Source organism: Tursiops truncatus, chromosome 6, assembly GCF_011762595.2.
Source record: "Tursiops truncatus isolate mTurTru1 chromosome 6, mTurTru1.mat.Y, whole genome shotgun sequence".
Classification (NCBI taxonomy): Eukaryota; Metazoa; Chordata; class Mammalia; order Artiodactyla; family Delphinidae; genus Tursiops; species Tursiops truncatus.
This window is the reverse complement of record NC_047039.1, coordinates 78,881,562-78,894,900: the sequence shown is the minus strand read 5'-3', so window position 1 is coordinate 78,894,900 and position 13,339 is coordinate 78,881,562. Positions and strand designations below refer to the sequence as shown.

The following is a 13,339-nucleotide window of genomic DNA, read 5'->3' as shown; positions in this document are numbered from 1 at the left end:
CCGGCGCAGTTCGGGCGCCTTCTCTGGCTGCGCCGCACCCTCGCTTCCTGCCGGGGAGGGGCTGCCGGTAGTCGGCGGGCTCCCGAGCATCGAGAGCTGGAGCCAGAGCAGCTTCCTGCAGCCCCCGCGACCATAGAGCGCGGGCCCAGGGCGCCGCCCGCGGGTGGGGGACGTTCCCGGGACGGAAGTGGCCGAGAGAGTGTCGAAGAGAGGGCGAGGCCGGAGCCTGAGAGCCACCCGGAGAACGAGAGGGTTAGCGGACCAGCGGGCGGGGCACAGAGCCGGGCAGCGCAGGTAGGGAGGACCGGGCGAGCTGGGGCTTCAGGGTGGGGCTGCAAGGCCAGGTCCGGGAGGCGGGTGGGCGGGCGGGGCCGCTGACTCTTCTGCGTCTGTTTCGGGTCCTGTTGGAGAGATCAGCGTCCAGTGTATCTCCGTGCTCGGAGTTAAATAGGCCGTTTTTCAGGAGCCAGGCCCTTCCTGGGAGCAGATGAGTTTGGGGGAGGGCGAGGAGTGGATGGCAGTGTGGCGCAGGGCGGGGATCGGCTTTGAGGTTAGTTGATAGCGGGTGAGTAGGAACACATTGGGTGAGTTGCGGATTAGGTGGAGTTGGGTTTAGGAGTTAAGGTTAGCTTTTGGAGTTATAAAACCGGGGTTAAAATTTAGATTTATTAGTGTGAGTCAGGTGTGTTTTGTGTAGGTGAAGTTTGGATTAAGAGCATTATTTTGTTTTCTAGGATGGCCAACATAAGTCAAAGTTAGAGTTCAGGGTCAGGTTAAGGGTCACCAACAGGAACTAGGTTAGAAGTCCAGTTTTAGGGATTAGAGAAGGTTGGCATAGTCAGTATTAGGGATAAACGGAAGGGGTGAATCAGGAATCAAGTGACAAATGAGCTTTAGGTTTAGGGGTCAAGATTTAGGGTTAAGGTCGGGATTTGGTGCTAAAGGTAAAAATTAGATCAAAATTAGGGATCAGGGATTGGATTCAGGTGTGTGCTAAGAAAGAGATGAGTGTCAAAGCCAGTACTGGGAATCAGGAGACAAATTAGGGTCAGGGTTAATGTTAGGAATCTCGGGCAGTTCTCGGTGTTGTAGTTGAGGTCAGGGTGGTTGACCTCGGGCAGGTAAATTTAAGAGATTGGCGGTAAGTAGATGCCCTTGTTTTGCGGGGAGGGCTCTTATGCCTCTGTAGTCACAGGGGCTTCTTTGGCCCAGAGAAATGACAAACTAATTTCAGGCAAGGGTTCTGGGCTTCAGCTAGAATTGCAAGCATCTGGGATTCCAGCTTCATTCTACTGTCTAAGCCTAGGGCTCTTGCTGTGACCACCACAGTTGAGGGGCAGGGGTTCCTGGACCATGCTGTTTAAAAGATAGGAGGTGGGAAAGGGTTAGAGACTCAGGAGGTGTACAAGGCTTAGTAACAAGTGGGGGACTGCCTAGGGGAGACGGGATGGTGATTAAGGAGGAAGCAGACCAAGGAAACTGCTCCCATGGGAGAAGGGGATGGCTTAATCCTCTGAAAGTTCAGCCCTACTGCCTCCGTCTTCCCTCATTCCCTGGATATTAAACCTTCCCCTCCAACTCTCCTCCCTGGCCCTGCATTTCACACCCTTCAGGCCTACCCACTTACAGGATACTTCCCTTGCCTTTAATGCTCCCGTGTTGTTCACCTTACCATCCGTTCTCAGTGTCAATTCTGCCTCCCTTCCCACCCCTGAATCCGCACATCCTTCTCTCGTGCAAATCTGAGCTTTCCCATCATTTTAAAGCACTCTCCCACCATTTTCACCCACTCATTCAAGTGCATACCTCCAGGTCATCTGCTGAATACCCCACCACCAGTCCAACACTACTGCCAGGTCTTTACGGTCCCTGCTATGTGCCATTCCCTGATTCTAAGCCTCCTTAATTTCTTGGTCTAGTTATAGATCCCCTTCCCCCACTGCCCCAAGAGAAAAGAGGAAATGAGACCCAAAGAGGAAACTGGATCTTGCTGATCCCACGCCCAGCCAGGCCACTGACCACACCCCCATTTCACTCTCAGCCTGACCCTGCCACTGACCACAACACTATCCCCTACCCAGCCTGACCCGGCCACTGGCTGCATCCCATTCCCCTCAACTCCATCTTTACTTAGACACTGCCAACGTCCCTTCACTCTCCCCCCCATCCCACTAATGTAGCCTAATTTAGCCACTTACCACATCTCTTCTCAACCTCTTGCAGCCTGACTTGGCCTCTGACCTCACTCCATCATTCCCTGTCTTAGCCACCATCCACATATTCTTCCTCTTCCCCCAGCCTGATCCAGTGACTAACTATAGACTATTTTTCCTACTGTTATCTTCCCAGTCTTTCTTTACACTTTGTCTTCCCCATTTCCAGCCTGATAGAGTCACTAACCCCATCCCTTCTGCCCCTACCTGGCTGCTAACCACATCCCCTAACTGCAGCCTCATCTTCACATTCTCAGCTCCATCTGCTCCTTTCATTCCCCCTTTCCCAGTTCCTTGCCTAAACTCAAGCTCTCCCAGCCACTCTGAGTGCCTACTGATGACGCGAAGCAATGGGACCCCAGCCTGACTTTGGGCCTTGGTTCCTGAGGACAGACTGTCATCAGCTCCTGTCAGTTCTACCTCTTAAAATTTGTAATGAGTGATGTCCTCCTCTCCACCATTCTAACTCTGGCTTCATTACCTCCCACTTGTGCTAATGCAGTGTCTTTACAACCAATCTCCAAGGTAGATGCCAGAGTTATTTTCGTAAAGTTTAGTTCTGATTATGCCCCTTCTCTGATCAAAGCCTCCCTTTGCCTCCTGTTGCCCTCCGGTAGGTGAAATTCCACATACTCCTGCCGAGTTCTCCCCTGCCTTTCCACCCTAACCTTGACTTCCCCATCACTGCTCACTTGCAGGTACGCTGTGCTTCAACCAGCCTGCCTCCTCACTTCCCTGAATGCCCCTCCGTGATTTTCTGCTTCTCCACCTTTGCTTATGCTATTCTCTCTGCCTGGAATGCCACCCCTGACTCATCTCCGGCTGGCTGGAATAGTGGAGAGAGCTTGGGCTTCGGAGTCAGAGACCTGGGTTTGGATCCTGGCTTCACAACTTATTCGTTTGTGTGACTTATTAGCTGTGTGACTTGTTCAAGTTAAACACTTGAACAAGTGCTTAACTTCTTTGAGCCTCAGTTTCCTAATCTGTAACAATGGAAATACCGACACCTACCTTGCAGGGTTGCTGTAAGGATTAAATGAAATTATGTACACAAAGAAATTGACATATAGTCAATAAAAGATAGATCATTGTTATTTTTTATTATCTTTATTTTTTTAAATCCTAACTTCAAATGACACTTTTCGTGAAGACATTTTAGTCCCCCTTCCCTGACCTAAAGGGATCTCTCCCGTGAGCACATACCACCTGGTTCTTACCACATCCTGCCTTCTGTAACTTTGTATGTAGCTCATCCACTCTGCTGACCAGGAGCCCATTGAGGGCAGAGGCTAGGGCTTACCCGCCACTGAGAGTTTGGCCCAAGGCCTTCCCATAACACGCCCTCGAAAATGCTCACTGGATGGATGGAAGGAGAATGTCTGTATAATGAGAGGAGAGGTGTTGGGGCCGAGTGCTGTGTGCTTGCCGATAGAGGTGTATTTGTACGTCCCAGCTGTGTGCGTGGGGTAGAGTCCATGGGAAGATGACGTGGTTGTGATGGATCTGTGTAGGGCTGTGTGTTTGAGATAATGTGTAGGTAGAGACTGTGTAAGTAGCTTTGTGGGAAAGAGCTCTCTGCATAGGCTGGGGTACATCTAGGGAGAATGAATATGCATGGATCTGGATGTAGGTGGGGAAGGGTCGTGCTGGGGGAAGTCAGGTCCAGCCCTTCAGCTGCCCAGTCCAGCCCTAAATGAGCCTCCAGCAGCCTGAGGCCGGATATGTCAGTCTCACCCACAACCCTCCCCTCCCTCTCAGCGGTTACAGACTCAGAGGCCAAATTTGGTAACAGAATGAGTGTTACTCCCCCAGCCCTCTTACATTCTGACTCTGTCTTCAGCTTTCTCTCTCCCTTTGTCCCTCTCTGTAACTCCCTGTCTTTCTGCAGCTCCCTTTGTGGGTACCTGCTCTGACTGTATTCTCTATGTACCCCAAATTCCTTACCCCCAGTACATTTACATTCCATTCCTTGCTGGGATTTGACCTCCTGTCCTCTATTCCCCCCCCACCACAATTGCCCAACTCCTCTGGAATGTATCTCAGGAATGTCTTGAGGGAGGAGGAGTTCTCTGGGAGGGGGACACGGGGGGGGGGGGGGCATTGTTGCTGTTCCATAAAACATGATAGAAAGGGGAGCAAAGTTCTCAGGCCGGAACAAGAATTGGATAGCTTCTCCCCATACTTCCAGGGGCCTGGTTCTGTGTTATCATCGCCCCCAACTCGCTCAGTTCCCTTTCCTCCCTCACCCTCTTGTAGCCATGTGGATGTCCACTGAGGACCAGCCTGAAAGTGAGGGTAGCCATGACTCAACTCCCTTATCGGGGTCTCACCAGAGGTTTCCGTGCTTGAGGAAGAAGGGGGTGTCCATATGTCCGGAGGAAATGGGGGGAGACATGCAATTTCAGCTTAGGGTCTAAGGTCTTTTCAGTGTGCCCTCAGCTTCGCAGACCTTCCAGCGACCCAACAGCCAGGTCTGTCCAGCTATGGGGAGAGGTGCTCCAGGAATGGGGAGGGGAGTAGAAACCTAGTAGTGGGGAGACTGGGAGAGTCCGCTCTTGGGAGTAACGATAGAGGACGAGCTGTGGCTGTTGCTTTTTTGAGACTCTGTACTATTTATAAGGCTAGAAATTGTCTATCATATCCCTGGTCCAGACCTTTCCCACATCTGCCTCCTGCCTCCTGTTTCTACCTAGATTTTCAATCCCTCCTAATCTCTTCACCCTCCAAAAACATACCCCTTGCCAAGTTCCCTGATCCTCAGCTGCTGTTTCCTAACACCCCCACCTCTGCTTCCAGCCTTCTGTCTAGTCTGCTTTCTCCCCTTTGGGGCTAGCAGTTTGTAGGGAGGGCAATGGGCAGCCTAGATTTGCTCACTCTCTTAGGTAAGAGGCACCAATCTCTGTGCGGAGCTGGGTCACATCATCAGCTGCTAGGCAGACGTGTGGTCTGGTACACTCTACACTGCCTGCCGCCTCCACTGAGAGGTGGTGCCGGGAGGGCTCGGTGAGACTGGTGTCCCCGGCCGCAATGAAAATACTGTCAGGAGAGGCAGCTGAGATGGAGGGCAGAGTTTCAGAAGGACTAACTGAAGATGAGAGAGCATAGGAGGAGTTACCGTGAGAACTGAGTAGTAACTTGGTGACTTAGAAGGAGCAAGGACTGAGTTAGAAGGACTGGGCTCTTTCTCTGACCTGCTTTGAAACACACACACACAGAGACACACACACAGACACACACACACAGACAGACACACACAGACACACACAGACACACACACACACACACACACACACACACACACACACACACACACACACACACACACGGTCTGATTCCCCTTCAGCAAAATTAAAGAGTTGATTAGATCACTTCTGAGATCCCTTTGGGTTAGAAAATCATGATTCTAGCTTGACTGCTGGGAAACCAAACATGGGCCAAGCTCCTCTGGGAGGCCCCCAGCATGTCAGGTTAGAGGAAAGCTGAGACAAGTGGGCCTGGATGGATTGAACAGCAAGTGTTTGGCCTCCCTGCCGAACTAGCTAGAGACAGTGTTTGCAGGTCTCAAGAGCCCTTGGGGATTATCTAATATAACGTCTTCATTCTGCAGAGGAGGAGGCTAAAGCTGTGAGAGGGAAGATCATATGATGAGTCAGGGCAGAGCTCTGAAAATTCCAGACAGGAAGAAGCCAGCAGGGTATAGTAAGAGACAAAGAGGGAAGAAGACTGAACCAGGAAGGATGAAAACAGGGCAGAGGCGGGGCTGGGAAAGGAGGTGAGCAGGGACAAGGGTGAGAGACAAACACTTGGAAGAAAAAAGGGAGGCACAGATTCCAGTGCTGGGGGCGGGGCAGTGTCCTCGGGTAACACTGCGTTTCAGACCTGCTTTTGTACCTTGCAGATCAGCCTCTCCTTCAGATGTCTTAGACACCTTAGGCACCCATCTGATACAACTCATCTTTCATTCTTTAAAATTATTAAATAAAACAAAACCAACTTCACCGCTATCTGCTTTGGTGACTCCCTTTCCTGGGCCTCCATCTGGGGGGCCTCCTCTCCTCCAACAAGGGTGTATTCTAATGCCCTGATGCCACAGGTCAGGTATAGCCAGGCTGGAGAGGAGAAGCCGCCACCATGGTTGCACTTTCGCTGAAGATCAGCATTGGGAATGTGGTAAAGACGATGCAGTTCGAGCCGTCTACCATGGTGTATGACGCCTGTCGCATCATCCGTGAGCGGATCCCAGAGGCCCTGTCTGGCCCTCGTGAGTCTGACGACCCAGATGGCTGGGGCGGGAGTCCTCGGTCCCTTCTCATTCCCAGGCTCTTGGCCTTGGGGGATGACTTTCTTGTCCCCCAAGGCTTTTCATCTCTCAGGTCTGTGCTCCTTGGTTCCCTCCCTCCCCTTTAGGCCCCAGATCACTGAGAAAATAATAAGGGGCAGTGGTGCAGCCATTCAGCCACATTGGGGTCCTTATAAGTCTGAGGTGATCCATCCTCTCTTTTAGCCAGCGACTTTGGGCTATTTCTGTCAGACGATGACCCCAAAAAGGGTATATGGCTGGAGGCCGGGAAAGCTTTGGATTACTACATGCTCCGAAATGGGGTGAGTATGACTTCATCAAGGACCACCAATATCCTCTTCCATCACTTCCCTCCTTCCACTTCCTATTTTCAGCACCCGCATCTGTTGTCTCTGACCTCCCCCATGCCTTCTTTCTATTACAGGCAGTCATAATACCCTGCTTTCGAGCGAGCCACCATAGTCTTCCTTTTAGTAATCTACTTTCCTTCCGCCTCTGGCTGCCTGAAAAGGAAGTAATACCTTTAGCTTAAAGTGGGCCCTTGCCTCCTATTCCTGCCCCAATAGGACACCATGGAGTACAGGAAGAAACAGAGGCCCTTGAAGATCCGTATGCTGGATGGCACTGTGAAGACTGTCATGGTGGATGACTCTAAGACCGTCACTGACATGCTCATGACCATCTGTGCCCGCATTGGTAAGGGGCTAGTGGGGCCGGAGGTGCAGGGGGAGGCCCCAGCTCTGCCGGAAGACCTGGCTGCAGTGCCTGGGATGCTGCCAACCCACCCCCTCCCCCAGGCATCACCAACCATGATGAATATTCACTGGTTCGAGAGCTCATGGAAGAGAAGAAGGAGGAGGTGACAGGGACCTTACGAAAGGACAAGACGCTGCTGCGAGATGAAAAGAAGATGGAGAAACTAAAGCAGAAATTGCACACAGATGACGAGCGTAAGCAGAAAGGGACAGAAGAGGGCATTCTAAACAAGCAGGGTGGCAGGGGCAGCCGTTTCTGTGTTATTTACTGAATACTTGCTTTTGCAAGGCACTGTTTAAACACTGGGGATGCATCTGTAGTAAAACAAAGTCCTACACTCACGGAACTTAACATATTAGTGAGAGAGGGTAGGAAATGAAGAAACAAACAAAAAGCCAGAGATTAGATGGCATAGGGGCTCTAGGGGCTAGACATTGAGGGGACCCTCTGTGTCCCAGTGAACTGGCTGGACCATGGCCGGACGCTGAGGGAACAGGGAGTGGAGGAGCACGAGACGCTTCTGCTCCGGAGGAAGTTCTTCTACTCAGACCAGAATGTGGACTCCCGGGACCCTGTCCAGCTGAACCTTCTCTATGTGCAGGTAGGGAAAGGACTTGCCTGGCATGGGGTGGTAGGGAGAGAGGCAGAAGCGCAGTGGGGGTATCTCTGTACCCCAGACAACATTCGCCTCCTTTCGCTGTGCTCTGCAGGCACGAGATGACATCCTGAATGGCTCCCACCCTGTCTCCTTCGACAAGGCCTGTGAGTTCGCTGGCTTCCAATGCCAGATCCAGTTTGGGCCCCACAATGAGCAGAAGCACAAGGCTGGTTTCCTCGAGTGAGTGACCCTCATCCCATACCCTGGCAGGGCCCAGGACTCCCTGCCACTGTGGCCCCAGCACAACGGGCCTGTCTCCATCCCAGTCCTTCTCCCCTGTTTCCTCTTCTCAGGTCCCAGGGTCTGACCCATGTGGGTACCTTTTCAGCGTCCATCGTCCATTTGTCTCCTCCCTGGCCTCATGTGGAATATAAATGTAGTCCAGAATCCCTGCCCCTGCCCCCTACCTCTGAAGTGAGCATGTAAATTTCCTGAGATGCTCTGAAGAATTGTACTGCAATAGCCAGAGGGAAAGTACATTTTCGTCACAGGGAACATCAGATTTCCAAAGTCTCACAGGTCTCATCCACTGGTGTTTCTCAGAATATCTACAGTTTGGTGTGGCTTTCTCAGCTTCCTACAAGCATGGTGATCCTTCTCGTGAGCTCCTTCTGCCCTTGGTCCCCTAAAATTGTGCTCTCGACCCTCTTTTCCTGAAGGAATGAGCCTCCGACTCAAGTTCCCTTAGTCTCTTTCCCTGTAAGGAGGGACACAGGCTGTATTCAAGAGTTAGTACGAAGTCATCTCGATTTCAGGGACAATCCAGACTCTAGTCCCTTGAGTCTTCTTTCTCCCCAAAGATAATACTCTCCTAGACATCTCCTTACAACCCTAGGCCCACAGTCCATGGCCCACATAGCCCTGATGCTGTCCACTACATGCTGACCCTCCCTTTTCTGGTGTAGCCTGAAGGACTTCCTGCCCAAGGAGTATGTGAAGCAGAAGGGAGAGCGTAAGATCTTCCAGGTGAATGGGGATGGGGAAAGTGTTTGGGATGACCCGGGAGCTTTGCTGCTTAATCCTACTGACTAAATGGACCCCCGCCCCCTCCTTATCACCCCTACCTTGCTTCCACCCTCCAAGCTGTTCTCCCACCCCTCCTGCACCGAGAAAGCAGAAGACCTGGGCTTCTGGTCTCCACCTGCACACTGCATCTGCTGTGGAACTCAGTTCAGTAATCTTGTTTTCTTTTCCTCTAACATGGGATAACTATCTTCCCTGAGTAGGATTGATAGGGGAATCAAACGAGGTAGTATGCCTAAATTACTGTGAAGAGTATATATCTTCGTACAGACGGAAGGTGTTATCCCCACTCTTTGAATCCTCAGCCCAAAAGGCCTTGTATTTGACCTTCTACTTCCTAACCATCCATTCACGTCTACAGAATGTCTGCAAGTTCCTTAACTGTATCCCTCGCTTCTTGAATAATTGCTTCTGCATATGCTTTATCAGCCCCATCCCCTCACCTTCTCATTTTTTATAGTCTGCATCCCCCTAACTTTTCCTCTGTTCCCATCATGCTCTCCCATCATAGTTCACATCCCAACTTAACTCCTCATCTGCGATATCATCCTCCCCACATTTTGCTAAATGTTTCCCCATTTCATACTCGAAGGCACACAAGAACTGTGGACAGATGAGTGAGATCGAGGCCAAGGTACGCTATGTGAAGCTAGCCCGTTCCCTCAAGACGTACGGCGTCTCCTTCTTCCTGGTCAAGGTGGGTTACAGATACTTCTCTCTGCCCGCCCTTACTTCCACTCTTACCCTTTCCTCTCTGAGCCTCTAACCCTGCCCCCAGTCACATTTCCCGTTGTTCCCCAAGAATCTCATTCTCTTCCGTGTGAAAACTTGCCCCTTTGTCAGTTCTCCACCATCACTTCCCTCCTTACCCTGCATTTTCCTTCCCTTTCCCTTTATCCTAACATAGCCTTGTCCCAGGTCCATCCATAGACACCCTGGTTCACCCCTGCCCACCTCGGCACCCCACTGTGGTCTGGATCTCATCCCCTGACCAATAACACCAATGACAACCTCTGCCCTACAGGAAAAGATGAAAGGAAAAAACAAGTTGGTGCCCAGGCTTCTGGGCATCACTAAGGAGTGTGTGATGCGAGTGGACGAGAAGACCAAAGAGGTGATCCAGGAGTGGAACCTCACCAACATCAAACGCTGGGCTGCCTCTCCCAAGAGCTTCACCCTGGTGAGCTGGGGTCTCGGGGGAGAAAGGGCTTTGGAGTTTTCAGAGAAGGGGCAGCCACAGAGGTCTCCCCCGCACCCCTGCTCAGGGGTAGGTGCACTGAATGCAACTCCAGAAAAGAGGAAAACTTTGGAACTATTGCAGGAACGTGGAGATTAGAATAGAGGGGAAACTCTCCTGGAGAATGAGGAAAGCTTAAATGAAACATTTTTTTTTAAATCAACGGAACAAAACTGTAACCAGCAAGCTGAGATCACAGGAAACTTGGGAAGAGGGAAGAAAAAGGTGACAGAAAGAAAAATAAGCCTCCCCTCTTTCAGCAACAGCTATTTACAGTAGTTTCCTCCTCTAGCTTTATGTTTTGGCATTATGAATTGAAAACTGATCCCACCTTGAGGAAGTGCTCCACTGAGAAGGGAAATTAGTAAAGGTGGTTTTTCCATTTTGGGTACTAGTACTAATCCTTAACTATGGTCATTTAATGATAAATGATAAATGTGTCCTCCCAATTCAGGGTGAGAGAAGAGGGATTTCCTAAATGCCACGCATTTGAAACTGTAGCATAAAGAGCACTCCTCGGAAATAAAATATTTCCCTCCAAGGAGAATAAAGAAATAGGAGATTAAAGAAAGGCTGTTGTCCTAGAGGCTCTTGGCACGGGGCGGGGAAGCGCCCCTCATCAGCTCAACCTTGGGCTCCCGCCCCACCCTTTCCCATCCTGGGTGGATTCAGGCTTTCCCACTGAGTCCCCACCTTGTCCCCCTAGGATTTCGGGGACTACCAAGATGGCTACTACTCGGTGCAGACAACCGAGGGGGAGCAGATCGCACAGCTCATTGCTGGCTACATCGATATCATCCTTAAGAAGGTGAGCACTGCCTGACCCCGACCTTCTTCTCCTTCTCCTCCCTTACCTTGTCCCCAAGCCGGTCCTTTAGAAAGGGGAACCCAAGTTCCGGAATGGCTGACTGCGGAATGAAAAGGCTGCCTTTCCCACTTCCCTCTTCTTTAACTCTTGTTCTTTTTTTCTCCCTACAGAAAAAAAGCAAGGATCACTTTGGACTGGAAGGAGACGAGGAGTCTACTATGCTGGAGGACTCAGTGTCCCCCAAGAAGTACGAGGGGAACTGGGCAGGGAAGGCAAGGCAGGACCCCCAAGGACTGTGGGAGGTGGGGAGTCCTTAGGATGCCTCTAACCAGCCGCAGGCTGTGGTGAGACCTCACGCACCGCCCAGACCACAGGACGTGCGGAGGCTGTAGAGCGGGGTGGGAAGGGATGAGAGGAGGAGGTCCTCGGAGTGCTCCCCGTACGTCCCCTCTCTAGGTCAACAGTCCTTCAGCAGCAGTGTAACCGGGTGGGGAAGGTGGAGCATGGCTCCGTGGCCCTGCCAGCCATCATGCGCTCCGGAGCCTCTGGTCCTGAAAATTTCCAGGTGGGCAGCATGCCACCTGCCCAGCAGCAGATTACCAGTGGCCAGATGCACCGAGGACACATGCCTCCTTTGGTAAGAGTGCCCCCACTGCCGCCATGATTCCGGGCCTAGCCTCCCTTGGCTGGGCCTAGCCAGGAGTTCGGCAGTCTTTCCCGTGTCCTTATTTGTCTCCTTCTCGGCCTCAGGCTCTCTTTTGCCTTCTCTCTCCTCTAAATGTTCCCTGTTACTTCTCTCTTTGACTCATAGACGTCAGCCCAGCAGGCACTCACTGGAACCATCAACTCCAGCATGCAAGCTGTGCAGGCTGCCCAGGCCACTCTGGATGACTTTGACACTCTGCCCCCTCTGGGCCAGGATGCTGTGAGTATGGGACGGAGGTGCTGAAGCTGGGACTCCAAGGAGCAGGGTTGGGGTTAACTGCAGCAGAGCAGGTCCTGAGGTTTGTTCCTCTTATCTCTCAGGCCTCGAAGGCCTGGCGTAAGAACAAGATGGATGAATCAAAGCATGAAATCCACTCCCAGGTAGACGCCATCACAGCCGGTACTGCCTCCGTGGTGAACCTGACAGCAGGTAGGCCGGATGCCCAGCCCTCTGTGTGCGGTGGCGGAGGGGAGGGCGAGCATGTGCAAGCGTGAGTGTGACTGCACCTTGACTCACGGAAGGGACTTCGTGTGTACGTCTCTCTCAGGACGTGTGTGTGACTAACTGCCTGTGACTGGCCTCCTCTTCTTCCTTCTCCCCCCAGGGGACCCTGCCGAGACAGACTACACCGCAGTGGGCTGTGCAGTCACCACAATCTCCTCCAACCTGACGGAGATGTCCCGTGGCGTGAAGCTGCTGGCTGCCCTGCTGGAGGACGAAGGTGGCAGCGGCCGGCCCCTGCTGCAGGCAGCGAAGGGCCTGGCGGGGGCGGTGTCAGAACTGCTGCGCAGTGCCCAGCCGGCCAGTGCCGAGGTCAGGGGCCAGGGGTTGGCACTAGGGAGAGGGGAGGGTTTGAGCCCAAGGAGAAGGGGGCGGTCCATGTTGCGGGATGGAAGGGTGAGACCCATGGGCGTGTAGGACCCGTGGACATGTGGGCAGGGATTAGGCAGCTTCTGACCGGTGTTCACTCTCCACAGCCCCGTCAGAACCTGCTGCAAGCAGCTGGGAACGTGGGCCAGGCCAGTGGGGAGCTGTTGCAGCAAATTGGGGAAAGTGATACTGACCCCCACTTCCAGGTTGGTGACTTACCCGACCCCCAGACCCCAGCTTCTAGGAGGTAACCTCTGATCCTGAATCCAGCTGCTGTCCTGCTACTGTAAATTGACCCCTCAGAGCCAACCTGAACCTCTGTTTCCAGGGATGACACTGGGAACCCCCAGTCCCTTTTTTGGGGATAAGAATTCAGAACCCCTGAATCCAAACTTAACCTGTTAGTTCACCCTTGGCCCTTATTGGTGATACGTTTTTGGCTGCCTGTCATCTTTCCCGTATGTAGCCCTCACCCCAACTTGAGGGCGTCTTGAACCCCCGCTTCCAGTCCTGTGGACCACACACCCAGAGGACGCTGTTCCTCTCGCTCCCCCTTCCCGCCCCATGCCCGTCTCCTCAGCTGACTTGTCATCCTGGATTTCCCATGCAGATCTGTGCGCCCAGAGGGGCTGGGGTGCCATCTCCCCCCGATCCCCCCACGGTAACGGCCTCTGGCCTGGGCCTTCCCAGCTTTGTCCTCTCTGAGCCGCATACACTCGCTCTGCCCCCTCCCCTGGCCTCCTGGGGGAGCAGAACATGACGGGAGCT

The 13,339-nt window shown here is 52.5% G+C and overlaps 1 protein-coding gene across 3 annotated transcripts in view; it reads left to right on the top strand.

The window, feature by feature from the left end:
- The first annotated feature begins 104 nt into the window (after nucleotides 1–104).
- The window catches only part of TLN1 (talin 1), a 31,899-nt gene continuing 18,664 nt past the window's right edge, over nucleotides 105–13,339 (top strand). Inside the window, exons 1-18 of one of the 3 annotated variants that reach the window (XM_033858244.2) lie at nucleotides 105–252; nucleotides 6,307–6,474; nucleotides 6,718–6,815; nucleotides 7,080–7,209; nucleotides 7,311–7,463; nucleotides 7,728–7,870; nucleotides 7,980–8,107; nucleotides 8,833–8,893; nucleotides 9,543–9,647; nucleotides 9,975–10,130; nucleotides 10,894–10,995; nucleotides 11,166–11,242; nucleotides 11,452–11,632; nucleotides 11,807–11,920; nucleotides 12,022–12,130; nucleotides 12,306–12,514; nucleotides 12,679–12,777; nucleotides 13,182–13,232. In XM_033858244.2, coding sequence (XP_033714135.1) covers nucleotides 6,345–6,474; nucleotides 6,718–6,815; nucleotides 7,080–7,209; nucleotides 7,311–7,463; nucleotides 7,728–7,870; nucleotides 7,980–8,107; nucleotides 8,833–8,893; nucleotides 9,543–9,647; nucleotides 9,975–10,130; nucleotides 10,894–10,995; nucleotides 11,166–11,242; nucleotides 11,452–11,632; nucleotides 11,807–11,920; nucleotides 12,022–12,130; nucleotides 12,306–12,514; nucleotides 12,679–12,777; nucleotides 13,182–13,232 — 2,046 coding nt within the window. In that variant the 5' untranslated portion in view covers nucleotides 105–252; nucleotides 6,307–6,344. Of the gene's footprint in view, nucleotides 295–6,306; nucleotides 6,475–6,717; nucleotides 6,816–7,079; nucleotides 7,210–7,310; nucleotides 7,464–7,727; nucleotides 7,871–7,979; nucleotides 8,108–8,832; nucleotides 8,894–9,542; nucleotides 9,648–9,974; nucleotides 10,131–10,893; nucleotides 10,996–11,165; nucleotides 11,243–11,451; nucleotides 11,633–11,806; nucleotides 11,921–12,021; nucleotides 12,131–12,305; nucleotides 12,515–12,678; nucleotides 12,778–13,181; nucleotides 13,233–13,339 lie in introns of all 3 variants that reach the window. The other 2 variants (XM_033858243.2, XM_033858245.2) reach the window with 2 other exon arrangements.